This window comes from Acinonyx jubatus, chromosome A1, assembly GCF_027475565.1.
Source record: "Acinonyx jubatus isolate Ajub_Pintada_27869175 chromosome A1, VMU_Ajub_asm_v1.0, whole genome shotgun sequence".
NCBI lineage: Eukaryota > Metazoa > Chordata > Mammalia > Carnivora > Felidae > Acinonyx > Acinonyx jubatus.
In genome coordinates this window covers 4,321,136-4,340,250 of record NC_069380.1, presented here as the reverse complement: position 1 = coordinate 4,340,250, position 19,115 = coordinate 4,321,136, and the positions used below count along the sequence as shown (strand labels likewise).

Genomic DNA, 19,115 nt, shown 5'->3' with positions numbered 1-19,115 from the left:
GTGATACTCACTTTGGTGTGGAGGTCTGAACTAAAACTGCGGGAGATACAGCAGCGGTGACAAGCTTACGTCCGTTCCAGCCGCTGAAATGCTCTGATTAATTTCAATAGACGAAGAGCCAAAATCCGTTGATCAAGAGCCACACTAGATTTTTATTCATTTTTAAGTTTCTATTCAAATTCCACTTGGTTAGGGTACAGTGTAGTATGAGTTTCAGGTGTACGAAACAGTGATCCAGCACTCCCGTCCAGTACCCAGTGCTCCTTACGAGGGAATCCCTAGTCCCCCAAACTAGGTTTTTAAAAAATCTGTTTACACCTCACGTGCTATAAACATCCTATTTAATTTGCGACTTGGTGGATTTATGATTCTTTTCTACCCCCATCGTCTACCCCCATCGTACGTAACTTCTACTTACATTTTTGGTAAAACGTTCCTTGAATTTACTACGGAATGTAGAGTGGGCCTTGAAGACATAATTTTGGGAGGTTTGTTTGGACCTATCCCTTGATTTTGAAATAATCACAGATTCACGGGAAGCGGCAAAAAGTGACCCGCAGGTCCCATGTCACCTTCACCAGCAGTGGTACTCACTTCCTCAAGCGGTGACTTTTTGTGTCACTACAGCAGCCCACGTGTCTCCTTTTTACTACATGAGTTTTGATGAACTGTTTTTAGCTGTCCTTGTTCTTACATGGTGTCTTTCTTTGCATCTTTTGTTTTATTGTAAACCCGACAAGGAAAGAATTAAGCCTCATTAAATTTGTTCTTTAACGTGTGCCATTTCTATGTGGGTTTGTCCCCGAGGGGTTGGCCTGTCAAGACTTCCGAATGGAAAGGGGTATGTTGGGTTTGGGTCTGGGATCCAGAACTTGGCATTTCCATATCATTGTCTAGAGAACAGAAGGAGTAAACCTTTCAAAGTTGCCTGGCCTGCTGTGGGACCCCCGGCTTGTTTCCCTACACCCCCTCCAGCGGGGGCACCCCGCCATGGGCCTTGCCACCCCTGCGTCTCCCACTGCTGACTGGATGCTCCTTCTCATCCACCGTCCACTCCCCCATCCCCGGTGCTGCCGCATCCCAGGCCCCATTGTGATCCCAGAGCTCCCCCAGGGCTGATGATTCAATGGACCACTCTCCCCAACTTTCTCTAACTTCCTTAAGCCTCAGAATCCACCTCGTCCCCTATGAGACGCCCATCCAGGGAGCCCTACACCCGAGCGGCCTCTCGCCTGTGGTCTGTGCAGCGTCCCCTTCTTTTTCAAGAACCTCAGGCTCCCATGGCCTCTTCTCCAGTTTGTGTCCCTCTAAGCATCATTACCTTCAGCCTGTCTTGAGCCTGCTTGTGCATTTCCCAACCTCAAACAAAAGCTTCCTCCCCTCTGCCCCTACTGCCCTCACCCTGCTCCTCTCCGCACACTTCTGGAAACAGTGCTGGGTCATATGTATTCACCGTCTCTGGGTCTCACCTCCCACTCAGCTCAAGCCTCTAGAGCGGTGCCCCCGCCCCTGTCATTCCGGCAGTTGCTTAGGTTGCTGACGTGCGTCACTGGGGCACTAACTATAGCCTCCTGTTTTTTCCTGATCCACTTCCGCCCTCCTATCCAGTGTCTCCCCTGCAGCCAAAGGGATCTTTCAGAAACACAAACCTGACCTTGTGACTCCTTTGCTTTAAACTCCCCAGCGGCTTACCCTGAGGACTCCCGAGGGTGGAGACCAGTGTCCCCGCTTGGCTCCTGCCTGCCTCTCCAGCCCGGTGGGACCCGCTTTTCCTGCCCACGGCTCTTTCACCTCCTGCCGGCAGCCCTCCTCTTCTCTGCCTGGGATGCTCCTTGCTCCCGGCCGCCCGCCCATCCCTTGTCTCGTTACTGCCCGCTCGTTTTGCTCGTTGCTCTTCTACGTGAGTTCGTCATCTGAGCCTGTCTGCGCTGTTTTCTCATGCCGACCTGCATGCTTTTCCATCTCAGCACTCACACCAGTCGGTGACTCCTAAAAATTGCGCCTACGTGGGTAATGCCAGCTTGTGAAGCTTGCGGGGCCGGGGCCCTGTCTGGTGGCCCTTTTGTGTTCCCGATGCCTGATACAGTGCTCGTCCACAGTACTCTTCACTTTTGGGTAAATGAGAAAATGCCATCCTGCCACATAGACTTTTCGAGAATGGAAACAAAACTCTTAAAGCTTTGTGACTCATAAAAAACCCAAGTGTAGCGCGAGTCCCGTCAGCGGAAGGTATCACGTAAAGTAAGGGTGTAGGGAAACCTGAACGTTCTGGTACGAGTTCTTGGCATACATGACTTAACTGAGTCTTGACCTTTTAAAATCCCGTCTGAGGAAATTTTTGTTTCACTCAGGATGGCCGCCCCTGGTGTGAGAAAGCCCCAGGCCTTTCACCTGCACTGGAATGTGTACTCTACAGCCTTAAACTTCCCTTTTTTCTTTTCTTTCTTTTGCCTTGTTTGCCTTTCTTACGGCCAGACAGAAAGAGGAGAGAACAGGCTTTGTTGTCTGAGCCTCCGTCACATCCTGGTGTAGTCTTTCACTCAAGGAGCCCTTTTAAATGATTGTTCTCGTGTTCGTTCATTTCTTCCGGAAAGACTTACTGAGCATCTGCTGTGGGGCGGGCACTCCGAGGAGATACACACCCCTAAATCGCCGTTCCCGGTGCCCCTGCCAGCAGACCGCTCCCATTGTCCTCCTTCGGTGGTTCATGTGCACCGCTGGAGTGCTGGTAACCCGCCTTGTGCCTCCCTGATGTGTTTCTCTGCAGGGAGGCTTCTCGCGTCATTTAGATTATAAGTAGAGTTGCACAGAGTGGTCACCATTTTCAGGAAACGTCAATATTAGTGACTTTCAAGTAGAGCCAGTTGACCGACGTGCTTCCTCGACCAGATTGTTATTTTATTTCTATGTGAGTATGTGCTGCAGTGTGATGAGGCCTAATCGGTCTCAGGCAGGAAGCCCCAAAGCAGACAGGGCCATGACACTGAGCTTCCAAGTTCTGCACCTCTCTCAGGCTAGAAAATAAGAGAATGTGCAATTCACTGTCATGGTCATTTGTTGGGACAGCCAGTCAGCTTCAGTGCAGGCTGACACCCAAGGATTGTCGTCTGTTTTTTGACACTTCACTCTTTTATTCCTGTCATCCACTATCGTATGCACTTAAGAGCCAACAGAGCACTTGGACAGGCTTCCACTGGTAACAGCGGTACAGAAAAAGCATCAACTTTTACTAAGGCTTTAAATAGACGTTTAGAGGTCGACGCTACCACGCTCTTTGCCTACAGCGCTGTCTTTGCGTGTACAGACCTTGATTTGACAGCCACTGCGATTAAATTCTAGGAATTTTTGCGTCTGATGTCATTTTTAACTCTCTTGCCTGATAAGCAGCCAGTGCGGTGACGTAGGAAGCAATTGACTCACACATGTGTTCTTTTGTTTTTCAAGTCACTGCCCAAAAATATGGTGTCTCGGCTTTGTGAGTCCAAAAAGGTGGGTGCTGCAGCCGATATGCAACTTCAGGTATGTATGTCCCTTTGTCCTCACGTTTTCCAGAGCAGTTATTCAGAATAAATATGTAACTTTAAATTCGTGCCAGCGCGCCACCTTGATTATAATAATTATGCTTCTAACACGTCTTTCACCTGAGTTCAAAGAACTTGACCAAACCCGACTCATTCAGGCCTCGCACTGTCCTTGGGAAATGGACGTTGAATAAGTTTATTTCCCAGTTTCAGCCGGGAAAGTCAAAGCGCGGAGGAGTCACGTGACTTCTTCTAACTCCTACATTTCAGCCTGCAAGTTACTTTTTTAGTCACTTTGTCTTTTTAAAAATTTGTGGTTTTGACGTGAAGTTTAAACAGTGAGGATTGTTAGTTTTAGATAATATTCAAAGGCAGTCTTCTCGGTTTCCAGATAGAGACTAGAAAAATTTTATGAACCATCTGGATGTCAGGTCTACACGATACCAGATGTTCAGGTTACTTTAATTGCTCAGATTGTTTATCGCATTCTTGCTCTTCATCAGATCTGGAGAATTGTATAAACACAACCCAAACACCCGTCTTTCATGTCAGGCAGTGTTCGCTTTTATAATTGTCCAGCTACCTATTTCAAAGTGCGGGCACCATTTAATTGCTTTATGGCTTTGTAGAATTCAGCCTTTACGAACTCTGTTTATGTTGCACTTTCAAATATACATTCGAAGAAAATGCATGCTATCGAGAAAACCATGGCCTTACACTTGAACTTACGTTATTTAATGCCCACGCCTATCAGTATAATTTTAAAAGGATTTCTGCGTTATTCGAAACATTTTCAAGTTATTTGAAAATTTCTGCGTTACACAACTTCAAGTCTTTTGATCTGCCGATATCTATAGTGGAAGCTCTGCCCTTGTGGCTTTCTTTCTGAGTAATTGTTCCAAGGGTTTTCTTTCAAAAGGAAAACCAACCTTTCCCTCCTTCCACCCTCCAAAGAGAGTAACACCCACCGAGAGACGCAGAGGAAGAGAGAAAAGAGAGGGAGGCAAGTGCTTGCCAGACAGCTGCCCCTGCAGGCTTTCCTGTCCCGCAGCAGTCCCCTTGCACGCTGCAGACACACGAGGCTGGAAAGGAAATGAACTGGGTCTGGTGTCTAGGGAGGCATACAAAGTGTTCTGAAAATTGCGATTTTCTATTTTTTCTTTCTTTTTTGTGTGTGTGTGTGTGTTGCGCATTGTTTTAAAAATGGGCTCCTGTTTTTTCTGTGGCTCTGAGGTTCTTTCCCAGGAGAGCATGACTCGCTGGGTAGGCAGGTAGACTCATCACTCTCAAATTGTTTGGTGAGCAGCAGGTGAGGGTGAGACACACGCGCATTGCGTTTATTTTGCTCTGCTTTTGTCATTAAAAAAAGTCTTTTCGTACTCGCATATGGAAGGCATAGCTGTAGGAGTGAACCTTCTGAATTCAGATTTGTTTGTAGATTGAGGCCAAAAAAATCCCTCACACCTTAGTGGAGGTTAGAATTTAACTTTCGATTCCTGATAATTTATTCTGTTGGAATATGGACAAGACGTGGGTGAGTAATTTAGGCTGCTCTGATTTCTCTCTGCATGATTACTCATTATAGAATATGGAATTGAAAGAGCTGTAGTTAGCTATATGCTTAGATTACCACTTAGAGTGAAGCAATATTTATATTTAGGAGACGTCTATATTTTTCTAGGGGAGGTTTAAGCTTGACTTATAATTTGGAACCATAATTCTATATCTAGAGGAAGCCAAAAACTGGAGGTCATTTAAATTTTTTCTTTTATCCAAACTAATCCTCAGTTCTTTTAAGTCAACAGCTGCACATTCTCTGCAAATTCCGTTTTCAAGTCAGAAAGATACATATCAGAAACATAATTGCGTGTCAGAATTTTTCCTTTAAAATCAAGCCTTTTCTACTTTCTTGCTTCAGGTGAACTCCACGCAAACACTAGTATTCGAGCCAGATGTCCCGGGGAGAAAGCACTTTTATCTTTACGTTAGGTTTTCTACGTGAAGTTTAGTTTTTCGGAACTTTGTGAGCTGCCGATTTCACGTGCAAACTAACGCTTTCTTCTCCTGTCGTGTTTCGATGGCCTGTGTCCTCCACTCAGAGGTGAGGGAGCCTTCTCTCCCGGTTACCTCGGGGCCCAGAACTGCCCGTGCACAGCAGCTGTTTTCTTGGTATCTGCTGACACCAGGTGTGGGAGCTGGCTGGACCCGGGCTCCAGACTCCCCAACAGCTGCGCCAGAATTCTTTGTAACGTCCCTACTCACCCGTCGCAAGAGAGTCGTTCTTCCTTCACCTCGTCCCATCTGTTTCACGTTCCGTCCCTTCTCGTCACAAAACGTGGATTCGGACCATTTCATTTCTCTCATTTAAGATATATCAGGATTCCAGGAAGAAACCACGCAGGATGTATTAGATCCAGAGGGTCACAAGTTGGAACTTTATTATTTTTCTCCTATTTCCAACTATATACTTTGCGTATATCTATAGATAGCAATGGGCCAACTTCCAGTTTTGTGGTCACAAATTTAATTTACTACGTTGTACATAAAGAGTACCTTATAGATACAGTTCAAAAAATTTTAATATCCTTCATCACGAAAAGGTTGACAGCTTTCCTTTTCATCATTAGCCTGGTCTGAATTGTGGTTCAAATTACATTTCAAGCCATATACGTTTATATTTGTGAATGTTACGTATACGTAACTTACACGTACTTCTTATCCTGGTACACTTCTAACACCTTTGGCCCATTGCGTCCTAGATGTAAGGCTGGACTGCCAGAACTAAGTGGACGTTTTCATCTTTCTTAGGTCTTTTATGCCGCCCTGGATCAGATCTACCATGGGAAGCACCCCCTGACGGCATCGACCACAGACATTCTCAGGGAAACCCAGGAGAAATTTTATGGCTTACCATACGTTCCAAATACCGTGAGTCTCGCATTTTGATCCTGCCGTGTGCCATCGAATGGTTCAGCAAGTGTCTCCATCAGAGGGAGTAGGTTGTGGTCCCTTACCCGTTGCAGAACCTGAAATCGCTACATTTATGCCGAGGTTTTGTATGGGGCAAATGCTAGCAATTGCCTGGCTCATTTAATATCTCTAGCCATCCTTTTATAATGCTTATTTTCTTCCTGCTAGCAATGTGTTTCTGGATGCCTGGGAAGGTAAGCGGTGAAAAAGGTCATTGGAGTTAGTCTATAGTTCTTTTTTGTCATTTTCCTACAATGAGAACAATGGTTAGCGATACGAGATGAATGTGATTATCAGCCCCTGATCATTTTCACTGCAAAGGGAATTGACATTTATTGAGTACTTTGTTTGCATCAGGGATTAGGATAGAAGTTTTGCGTATCTTCTCTCATTTAGTGTGGTCTGTCAGCATAGAAGGCAGGGGTATTGTTACCATTTATTGAGAACGCGGTGCCAGACTCCAGCTGGCTGCTTTGCAAGAGAACCTCTGATTTCACTCTCATAGTGCTTAGGCAGAAAAGAGGCTTTATGGAATCTCATCACTGAAAGATACAAGGGTATATCTGGTTTCAGGTAAGTTGGATCTGGTTTAGTGCTTACAAAATACCGTTCGAAAAGTTTCTCTTTCTTTCCATTTCTCAGGCTTGTCCTTCTTGGGGTTCATTTCGTCCTCAGGCGGGCTGCCCTGACTAGGTGGGGCGGTGGCTGCCGGGAGGGCCTGGTTTAGATCATCCTGGCTTAGCCAGTCTGATAGAGAGCACATTTGGAGGCGCTCTGCGATCTGAACAATGCCGAACACGTGTTGTTACAGTATTGGGTGCCAGCACCCGTGCTAAGAGGCTCGTCAGTGAACCATAATTGTCCAGGGGGTGTTCAGGTCCTGACACTCAAACATACATTGGAATAGTTCGAATTTACCACACAAGTAAAATAATGGCGTATTTTATCATCATCATGCTTGTTATCAATAGTTTTGGTCGTCTGGACGCTTAATCATCTGCTCCAGTATATAATGCTAGACATACTACGTACCTGTTTTTGACTTTATGTGTAATTTACTGTTCTAATGCTGTGTATTATTGAGCCCTGGATTGTCTGTGTTAGTGAAAATTTGTGGCAATGAGAATATTCATCAGTGGAACAAACCATAACAGTTGCCTAGATTTAATAGCTTTTTCCAGTTTGCAGAACACTGCCTGATTCATGTGCTGTTGTGCTTGTGTGTTTTTTGTGCTCATTTTTTAGTCTTTGCTTAGTTTTATTTATTTTTTATAGTTTATTTTGAAACAGAGTGTGCACAAGCAGGGGAGGGGCAGAGACGGTGGGGGTGAGAGGGAGAGAGAGAGGGAGGGAGGGAGGGAGAGAGAGAGAGAGAGAGAGAGGGAGAGAGAGGGAGAGAGAATCCTAAGCACGCTTTGCACTGTCAGCAGCTCGGAGCCCAACACTGGTCTTGAACTCACGAACCGTGAGATCATGACCTGAGCTGAAACCAAGAGTCAGATGCTTAACCGACTGAGCCACCCAGGCGCCCTATTCTTTGCTTAGTTTACAGATGGATGTGATGTGAACTCCATGTAGTTATAACGTGATCAGTAAGTGATTAAATCATAGGAAGGCAAAAATTAGGAGGAAGCGGGAAGCTTTCTAAAGCTGCAGAACTTGACCTTGGCCGAGCTGCTTCCTCTGCCTTTCTTTATCTCCAGGTGTATGGTGACGTAGCTGTACCTGTCCTTAGAAGAGAACCCAAACTTCCCTACCATCCACATTCCTCTGCGTAATGATGAAATATACAAAGATGAAGTAACAGTGGCAAACAAGTTCTGAATCAACTATCAGTAAATTGTTTGAATTTAAAAGAAAGGATGATGTTATTAAGCCCACTATCCTTGTCCTACTTCCTTTTGAGAAAATACAGAGACTTATCTCTTCACTGGGATTGTCTCCCTTGTTCATTGGCAGTAGCTATGGCTCTTTGAGTAAATTGTATTTGTTTGTTTGTTTGTTTGTGTTTTGTTTTGTTTTTAAATTTTATTTTAGACAGGGAGAGAACATGAACAGGGGAAAGGGACAGAAGGAGAGAGAGAGAATCCGACAAACCATGAGGTCATGATCTGAGCCGATACCAAGAGTCAGACACTCAACTGACTGAGCCACCCAGGCGCCCTAAAGATACTCTTAACTATAGAGAACAAACTGAAAGTTGCTGGAGGTGAGGTGGGAGGAGGAGGGGCTAAATGGGTGATGGACATTAAGGAGGGCACTTATGATGAGCACTGGGTGTTATATGTAAGTGATGAATCACTAAATTCTACTCCTGTTAACTAACTAGAATTTAATAGAAACTTGGAACATTAAGGGTGCCTGGGTGGCTCAGTCGGTTGGGCATCTGACTTCGGCTCAGGTCATGATCTCACGGCTCGTGGGTTCGAGCCCCGCGTCGGGCTCTGTGCTGACAGCTCGGGGCCTGGAGCCTGCTTCGGATTCTGTGTCTCCCTCTCTCTCTGCCCTTCCCCCACTCACACTCTGTCTCTCTCTCAAAAATAAATAATCGTTAAAAAAAAAACAAAAACCTCGAAACATAAAAAAATAATAATAACTGGAAGGTTTATAACAGCACTGTTTGTAAAAGTGGAAAAAAAGGAAGAGGTGGGATTCGGGAAAGAACCCAAGTGACTGTCAGTGGAAAAAAATGTATAAATAATTTGTGCCATATTCATTGTCTGGAATTCATGCAGCTGAAACTGAGGGGCACAGATAATGGACTTCTCACAGGTAAACAAATAAGCAGTAAAACTCTAACGAAAAGTGAAGGAACAGTAAACACAAAATTCAGAGGGTGCTAACCTCTGGAACAAGGAATGGGATTATACACGTCCTGGAAGTGTCTTGTTTCTTAAACTGATAGTGCATATAACCTTGATAGTTTTGTCATTCTCCTTATCTTAGTAGTTTATAGAAATAGTAGAAAATTGGTATGTGGAAAAGATTTCTCTACGTTAAGAGGTTATTTTGGCTGTGCCATATGTGGTAAAGAATGGATTTAGGGGGAACAGTTGGGAAATTATTCAGGTGCTGGGGTAGAGTGGGTAGCTCGAACCAGGGAAGTGGCTGTGGAGGTGGAAAGATTGAAATGGGTGTGAGAACAGTGTAGAAGGCAGGCTCCATGAGGCGCAGTGGTCGGCTGGACGCGGAGGTCAGGGGGTGGAGAATGAGAGTGAGTTCGTCACGAGCATTGACCCGGGAGGGGGACTTGAGAGCATCCCGCCATGCAGGCTGGAAGAGGGATGGTTTCCCTACAAACTTATCTCTAGGGATGTTTCACTGCAGTGAATCCTTTTATTCCCTCCAATGAAACCATGAGAACAGGAGAATATAATTTGAACACCAACCTACAGAGTATTCATAATGTTGATAGAACTGCACAGATTATATGCATGTAATGTGGTCTAAACTTTTAGACGGTGATTACGTATGTGTCTGTATTAGTGTCTCTCCAAGCGCATTAATACCTTGAGAATAAAGTGTCCCATCAGCTACGTTTGAGGAATACTTGTTTAAATAATGTTGAGCGGGCTTCTCAGGATCTGTGATGTGCTAATGAACATTGAGTCTCTTGTGCTTTGTTTGAAAGCTTACTAATGACCACAGAACTCTGCCTGGCTCATTTCTAGACATTAGCCCCGTGTAGATCATGTTTTGGCAAACTCTGCTCTTCTGATCCGCGATTATTGAACACGGGCAGCTCCAGCCGTATCCCGCAATAAGTAACGGGTGCTTATTTTTCGAGTGAACAGACTTATTACGTCAGCAATTTATTGATACTTACGACCTAGCTCTAGTGCTGTATATAATGTATAGACAAATGTGATTTGTAATTTTCTTGCTATTGTAACAGTAGTTTGCTAGGGGCCCAAAAGCTGGTTGTAAACAGAGAGCAGTTTTACAGCGTATCCAACGGGCTAGTCTTGTACTATTCGGAGCCTGATGTTTGGTTTTGATATTAATGACCATCTCTTCTCAGAACATTCTGTTCCTAGATGATTGTGTATCACCTCCATTATTTACTCAGAGAGTGGAAGATGCTGCATTTTTATTTTTATAGGATTCCAAGTTTATGTTTTTACACTGTCGCTCATCCCTCTGAAGCAGTTAGTTGAGAGGCAGTCGTGTCTGGGAGCGTCTGGGTCAAAACCTATCTCTAGCCTTGTGACCGTTCAGTTCTGTCCTTGTGAGTACTTTTCAAGTTCAAAGCATGAACAACTGACTCTGCTGACAGACCGCAGTTTTCCAAGATTTGTTAACGACTCGTTTGTATCTCGCTCGGTTGAACTACCTTTGTGGACTTTGTCGGTGAAGCCGTGTCTCACACGCAGCTATCCTGGGAATAAAAGAATTCTCTGGATAACTCTTGCCGCCAGTGAGGCCTTCTTTGTCCTTTACCACCTCATGTTGAAAACAGTGATGAGTACAGAATAAGAAGGTCCTGAGCACCTGAAAACGTCACACTAAGTGTGTCTGAGGTGATTGTCTTTCTTGTCCATTCATAATTTAAAGTTTGCTATCTTGAATAAAGCTAAAATATACAAGACTTATTCTAGGAAAGCACTTACTGGGATTGAATGACATGTTGATATCCGCTCATTATTCTTGTTAGAACAAACACCGACAAAGAATGTGAAAAGAAAGGACGCCTGGGTGGCTCAGTCGGTTGAGCATCCAACTCTTGATTTTGGCTCAGGTCGTGATCCCAGGGTCGAGGGATCGAGTCCCATATCAGGCTCCATGCTGACCGTGGAGCCTAAGATATTCCCTTCCTCCCTCCCTCCCCCTCTCTCTCTCTCTCTCTCTCTGTCTCTCTCCCCCCTCCCCTCCTGCCTCTCTCCCTCCCTCCCCCCCTCCCTCTCCGTCTCCCTCCCCCTCCCTCTGCCCCTCTCCTCTGCTCATGCTCTCTCTCTCTCTCTCTAAAAAAAAATTTTAGGGGGGTGCCTGGGTGGCTCAGTTAAGCGTCCGACTCTTGATTTGGGCTCAGGTCATTTTCTCATACTTTCATGAGTTCTAGTCCCATGTCGGGCTCTGCACTGACAGCACAGAGCCTGCTTGAAATTCTCCGTTTCTCTCTGCCCCTCCCCTGCTTGCACTCTCTCTTTCTAAAATAAAAAAAAAAAATTCAGTTAAAATTAGTTTTAGTTAAAATTAATTTTTAGTTAAAATACAGATACAGATGGAACTATAAGCTGTGATCACAGACTGCACTGAGCAGGGAGAATTTGCTGAGTAAGATGAAGGGAAATTTAGAAGACAACTGAGGGGAATATTTAAGCAGTGGGCACACAGTGGATCAGCCAGTGTGGTTGGAGAAGATCTTCTAATTGGAACAGCTTTTTTTTTTTTCCTAATGTTTGTTTATTTTTGAGAGAGGGAGAGAGACAGAGCACAAGTGGAGGAGGGCCAGAGAGAGAGGAAGACACAGAATCCAAAGCGGGCTCCAGGCTCTGAGTTGTCAGCACAGAGCCCGATGCGGGGCTGGAACTCACGACCTGTGGGACAATGCCCTGAGCTGAAGTCATACGCTTAACCGACTGAGCCACCCAGACCCCCCCCCCCCGAACAGTTTTTTTTCAAGTACCAGCAAAAACCAAAATTTTAAACGTACTATTTTCCGTTTCTGCTACTATTAAAACAGTATAATGCTCTGCTCTTTTCTATTATTTTAGGGTTACGTTGACTGTAGTAGCTTAGAACATGCTTTATAGAACATCTATTTTGGGTGTGTGTTCTGCATTCCCAAATAAACAGGCTAATAAATGAACTTTTAGCATACAGTGTATGTGTAACTTGAGGGCTTCCCTTCCTGAAATTGCTCAATTTCTAGAGCGGATTCTTACCCTGACATTGCTGATGTCATGACAATTCATGCAAAGGAAAGTAACCTGTAATTTATCAGTTGGGAGATGGTGTGCAACCAACCAGTGGTAAACCCACTTGTTCGCACAACGGGCTCATCCCAGACGAACTTTCAAACTGACCTCTTAACCATGTGGAAGGACATGAAATCAACATAGTGGGAGAGTACAGAGAGATTTTGAGAGTACTTTTACCGTGTTTATTTTACTGTATGGAGTTTTTTTTTTTTTTTTAAAGTCTCGAAAAGAAGAAAAATAAGCAGAAACACAATGAGAAAACGGCCTTGCTACACACGGTTTGGGTGTGAAGACTGATTTATTGCCATTAGAGTTCATTCTCTTTCCTGTTTACTTGATAGGCAGTCTCGAAGGGCTTCTTTCTTCAAAATAAGTAAGTGAGTGAGTCGGTATATTTGTGTAGAAATCCCTGTGGATAGCTGACACTTGTGCATCCAGATTCAAAATCATGTTTAAAAATGTCCAATTTTTAAACTTCAGAAGTTTCCAGAGGAGATTACATAATTTTAATTTAAAATTATATTACAGCTTAGTGACCTCACATAGACTCAAGTGTTCTTGATTTTATTTTAAAAGCTTTCATTTTTAGAAAAACTGGTAAATCATGACAGTAAGAAATAATAGCGCTCGTAAGTGATTTCTACCATCTCGATTAAAATGGCAGTCACATTTTTTCCAGTTACTTTTAAAGTAAGGCCGAAAAGAGAAACTGATCATATGGGAGGCTTTATTTAGAAATCTGAGGTCTGCTTTTGACCTGTTCTTAACCTCACCCCTGTTCAGAGGTTGGTTTAAAGAATGGCATAAAGGTCTCTCTTTTTAATGTGGGGGAAAAAAAAAATACTACCTGAAAACAATAGAAGCAGAGCCCCTGAGTGGTTGAAAGTCCATCATTCTCTCTCCAGAGACTTCAACCTCATTTATTTAATAAAAATCTTCATTCCTCCTATTTAGTTTTTTTTTTCTTCTTCTTCCTGGGGAAGCAGTTCTATTTCCTCCCTTTTCTTACGCACTAGCTCTTTTGCAAGTGGAAAAACAGTTCCAGAAAGCGAAGGTATTAGCCAGGTATCACACTAGTATTTGTTGTTGCTAAGCAAATGTTAGATTAAACAAAACAATATTTATTTTTTGCTTATCTGGAATACAAAGACCATGTGGTGCGTATCTAAAAAAAAACCTAAGTAGTTAATTGCATGTTAAATTCCTTTCCTCTTTGGCTGCATAAACAACTGAGAAAATATTTACCTTCTCTGTCATGCTAGATTTATTTACGACTTTGTAACTAAAACACAGAAGTGTTATAAATTGAAACTTTAATCTCATGATTGACTCATTTTCTAAAAATTTATATGGTTTCAGTCTGTGGGACAGCTGCAACTCTAGATTTCACTGATTTAAAACACGGGGAAATTATAGGACTACCCGGGTTGTTTTTATAATAGAGCTCTTTGGGCCAAGTCACCGGCTTTCATTTTTGTCTTGGTTTTCACGAATAGAGCTATACTTTTTTTGTTTTTTTTAACCCCCTGCAAATTTACATGCGTTAGATATAATGAAATGAAAATCCAGGATATTAGGATCTTTTCCTATAGCAAGTAAACTGTGTATGTTAAATGATGCACATGTGTCTTTTAGATTTTAGGCAGTTTACGTTTCAGGAAGTGGCTTCTCTGGTGATTCTCTAAGTAAGTTATGTTCTCATCCATGGCAAATATGAGCTGTGAGCAGGACGCGGGGACCTCACTATTATTCATGGAATGACAGTACCCAGAGGGGCTTGCTACAATGTCTCTTTACCTCTGTGCCTTGTGACCAACAGAGAAGCCAAGGGCAACATTAGTAAGGTAAGGAAGGCTCCCCTTGAGTGATATTAATTTTACGTTTTAATTATATTTTGAGTAGGAGTATATGCACATGCCTGAAAACCGTAAGATGTAAAAACGTGAAAGGGTCCATGTGTAACGTCCCTCCTGTGCTCCCGTCCCCCCGACCCTGTGCCTCTGTCCATAGGGGTCCCTGGTGTTCCTGTTGCCTCTCACATACTGACCTGGAGTGGAAGTCGCTTCTGTGAGATATAGAGATACATCGAATCCGCAGTCTCGGTGACGACCTTCCCTCACCGCGTCTCCTGCCCTGCCTCCCAGATGGGTGGATGCTAGCCTGGGCAGTTCCAGTTCTCTTAACGAGTGTCCCCTGACTGACTTTCCCTCTCTCAGATCCACACAGCTATCTGGGAGATCTTTTCTAAATGCACATTCGCTTATAACACCCCTTCCCTTAAAACCCCTCAGTGCCTTCCACTGCTCTTGAGCCAAAGGCCAAAGACCTTTGCCGCCCACGGGTTCCCGTGGGGCCTGGTCAGCCCAGCCTCGTCCAGCTGAACACAGCCTCCTTTCTTTGGCTCCAGGTTCTTGGCACTCACTTCCCTCTGCCTGGAGCACGTTCTCCTCTCTTCTCACTCTGCTCCACTGGGAATGTCACTCCCCCAGAGCTCGCCGGTTCCTCTGTCGCACACCCTCACAGAACCCAGTTCTCTCCCTGCGTGTTGATCATCCCGGTTCCTGATTTCTTGAGGTCATTTGATTACTTTCTGTCTTCCCGAGGGGAGTGACATTCACATAGCAGCAGGGCCCATTTCTGACCCGTTCATTATTCCTTCAGGTCACTTGTGCATGGTAGTGCCCAACAAATGTTAATAGAGGGTGTTTTGTTAGCGTCTTATTGAGGCGGAACTTACATGAGATACACAAATCTTAGTACACAGCTCCAGGAAATTTTACATCGGTGTATACCTGTCTAATTGCTACCCAGGTCAAGATATACACCGTTTTCAGCACCTGCTTTTAGGAGGCCCCTGCAACCTGCCAGTCAATATTCCTTCAATATACCTTCCCCACAAGGTAACCACCAGCTTTGCCTGTTTCGAACCTGAGCTAAGTACCACCGTGTGTTAGGTACTCTTTTGAGCGTAGCGTCTTCTATACGGCATCGTGTCTGTGAGATCCATGCATCTTGTTGCGTGGTTTAGTGACCTATTCTTTTCCATTGCTTTGAAGTATTCCATTTTTTTTTAAAAAACGTTTATTTTTGAGACAGAGACAGAGCATGAACGGGGGAGGGGCAGAGAGAGGGAGACACAGAATCTGAAACAGGCTCCACGCTCTGAGCTGTCAGCACAGAGCCCGACGCGGGGCTCGAACTCACGGACTGCGAGATTGTGACCTGAGCTGAAGTCGGCCGCTTAACCGACTGAGCCACCCAGGTGCCCCGAAGTATTCCATTTTTAATATGCCACAGTGTACTAATGTGTTCCACTATTGACTGACATTTGAGTTATTTCCCTTCTGGGGTTATTGTGAATAAAGTTCCTGCGAATATTCATGTATATATCTTCTGATAGACGCAGGCATTCATGTCTGTTGAGTATGTAGCTAGGAGTAATTTGGGGTATACTTTAGCTTTACTGCAGCACTCGCCAAACAGTTTTTCAAAATAATTCTCCGGGGTTTGCACACCAACAGGCAATGTTCGGATGCACCGTTTGTTCCACGTCCTGTCCAATACTTGATATTGTCAGTCCTTTTAATTTTAGCCACTTTGGGAGGATGGAGCCATATCACATTGTGGTTTTAATGTGTTCTTTTCTCATGACTAAGAACTCCGGGCACTTCTTCGTATGTTTATGGGCCGCTTGAATGTCCTCTTTGTGTACGGATTTTGGCTCGGATGTGGATGAGTAGGAAGCCATCCGAAGGTTTCAGGTAGAGGTCAGATAGAATTTGGAGCATAAGAGAGGGAGAAGAGTCAAGAGTGATTGCGAGGGTTTTGGCCCAAGTGGCCAAAAGGAAAGCGTTGCCTTTAACGTGGAGAGGAGACTGTGGGAAGGCTAGGTCCTTGGGGCAATCAGGAAACCAGTTTTAGGAGTACTAAGTATGAGATGCCACTAGTCAAGCAAGAGAAGTTGTCACGTAGGCTGGTGGATATACAAGTCCAAAGTTCAGAGGAGCAGTCTGTGCTGGAGATAGGGATTTGCAGTTATCCACACATAGATTATATCAAAGCCAACGGACTGGGTGAGATCACCCTTAGGAGTGATGAGCCCTGGGCCATCATTTAAAGGGCTGGAAAATGAGGAAGGACCAACAAAGAAGGAGAGAGAGAAACCAATGAGTTAGGAGGGAAATGTAAGAGCACGCTGTCCTGGAAACCAGTGGTCTCATTTGGAATGTATGGCAGTTGGATGGGGTGAGCTCAAAACCAGTCGTACTGAAGAACCTGGGAGTTGATGAACGGGGAGTAGGAAACGTGACACGGGTTCACATTAGTTTGGAAATGGACGGGCAGCGTTTCTGTTTGTTTATTTGTTCCTGGGACTCTGCGTGGGGGCGGGGCCGGGACGCCCATTCACTTTCGTACTGAAGCTAAGAAGCTTTCCAAACTTTGGAGTTGTGTTATAGGGACAGAAGAGGGAAGATTAAGTAATTTACCCAAGATGTTCCAAGCAAGAGTAGTGTACATGTTGCGTCACTTTACGCATACTTACTGTCGTGAAATAAATACCAGATGGAGCCAACACTTAAATAGAAAAAAATAAGCCATTATCTGCCTCCTTTTAGCTCCTCTTATCTTCTCTTCCGTTTAGAGAAGGATAGTAGGTTAAAAAGAGATGGAAGAAATTACAAATGAAAATACAGATGAATGGATTTGACCACAAAAATTTTAATTTCTCTCAGGAAATATGAATAAAATTCACAGACAAGCATACTGGTTTTCAAAAATTGCAACACTTAATGACAAATGGTTTATATTGTTGCTGCATAAAGAGCGCATACAAATAAAAAACGGGCAGAACAACCACAACAAAATCCCAACACTCCCCCCCCGCCCAAAGGAAAATAGGCATAGAAGTCAGTCACAAAAGAAGACAATGCAAATAGTTAACATAGATCTACAAAAAATTGTTTGACTTTCTTGGCGCGCAAAAGTATGCAAATGGAAATAACAGCAAAATGACACGTTCACTTATCATATGACTCCATATTCTATTAAAAGACAACACTAGTGATTGTATTGATACACCGATGTAGATATTTTTATTTTTGTTTCTAGGAGGAGGAATGGGTTTGGCAGGAGGGATCAAGAACATGGAAGTCTACAAAAGCCATTAATGTAGCACTGAGGAATTTGTTCTGAAGATATACATAGAAAACCCAATAAAGCTGGAACACCTGATAATTAGCACATCTACAGGAAATTGGAATCCAACATTGGAGGAAAGGTTAAGCAGACCGTATTGTACGCTGTGTTTGTCATTAGGCCTGCCCACTTAGCACTGCGCTATCTCTGACATGCGGTAGAATTGCACATCTTTGCTCTGTGCAGTTAGTTGTGGCCACGTGACTTGAACTGGCCAAAGAAATCAGGCAGAAGTGATGGGGCTCATTGCTGGGCTGCAGCAGTTAAGAGCCACTGTGCACTTGTCCACATTTCCTCCCTGTTGGCCCAGCAACCAATGACCTTCCGGGTGGTGGAGACTCAGAAAGCCTGGGTGCCTAAGTGCTGCTGACGTGAGAGGAGTCCGCTCACCCGAGAGAGATGTGTCATCTGCTCGAGGAACAGATCTTTGCTGTTGGAAGCCACTGAGACAGTAGGATTCATGTTACTGTCATCGTCACTTAGTATATCCTGACTCAGAGAGGCCACACGATGAAATAATATACAGCCGTTAACGTTCACAAAGAATTCTTAATATCAGGTTAGTGAAAAGCATCTAATAAAATCATAGATAGTGTGATTTTTGTCTTTTGAAAACCGAAGGGAGCTTTCACATTAACAACTGTTTATCGCAGTCAGGGATTACAAGTGAGTGTCAATTTCCTTTTTGTATTTTTCATTCCGATTTTTCTTTAAGGAGCACAGACTCCTTGTAAAGTTGGAAGGGCAGACATGCACACACACAGACACACATAGCTTCAGTTGGCTTCCAGTGACACAGGCATTCATTCAGTTCTTTCTGTGCCATTGAAGACATAAAGGCCATTGAAATGTCAGTGACCATATGGCCCTTCCTTTCCTCAGAGCCCAGCTGAGATGAAGGAGCAGGGCTGAGCCTGGATTAGGTTCAGAAGAGAAGTTCCTTCTCCCCATGGCTTGAGTTCTGGATATAAAATTCACCACACCTGAGCCTGAATACTTTCCCTCCCTTCTTCGAGAGATCTTGGAGGTTGGGAACGCAGACTCTCTTGTCCCGGAAAAGGTACATTCTAAAAGAGATGACTTTCGAGGTGATGCCCAGCGTCTTCACAGCACCGAGCAGTTTTTCACTGCAGGGTACTGTGCGAAAGTACCATGGCAGAGAACGTAAAAGAGAGAGAAAGTGCGTTCTTCACCTGGACAAAAGTTACACGGACGTTAATAAATGAAAATGAATGGATTTCTTTGCAACCGAGTCCGTAATGTGATTCTCTTACTTTCCCAGATCACCTTGAAGTCCCAGGTGTCTTTACTAGGATTAAATTCAATCCTTGATAAAATGTAGTTTAGACTTGGCTCATTCTTGTTCATCATCTTCCAAGGGTCTTTCTTGCTGTGTGCCAGGCACAATGTGTCGATCCTACGTGCAGAGCAGACAGTAGGCTGGACTCCTATCTACGTGCCAAACTGAGGCCTCCCCCGCGCCCGCCCCTTGTGTTTTCCCAGGCTC

At 44.2% G+C, this 19,115-nt stretch overlaps 1 protein-coding gene across 4 annotated transcripts in view; it reads left to right on the top strand.

Moving 5' to 3' along the window:
• MIPEP (mitochondrial intermediate peptidase) overlaps nucleotides 1-19,115 on the top strand; it is a 162,927-nt gene that overhangs the window by 87,904 nt on the left and 55,908 nt on the right. For 3 of the 4 annotated variants that reach the window (XM_015087410.3, XM_027064544.2, XM_015087409.3), the window contains exons 15-16: nucleotides 3,445-3,519; nucleotides 6,330-6,449. In XM_015087410.3, the coding sequence (XP_014942896.2) occupies nucleotides 3,445-3,519; nucleotides 6,330-6,449 (195 nt within the window). Of the gene's footprint in view, nucleotides 1-3,444; nucleotides 3,520-6,329; nucleotides 6,450-17,521; nucleotides 18,060-19,115 lie in introns of all 4 variants that reach the window. The other variant, XR_003421937.2, reaches the window with a different exon arrangement.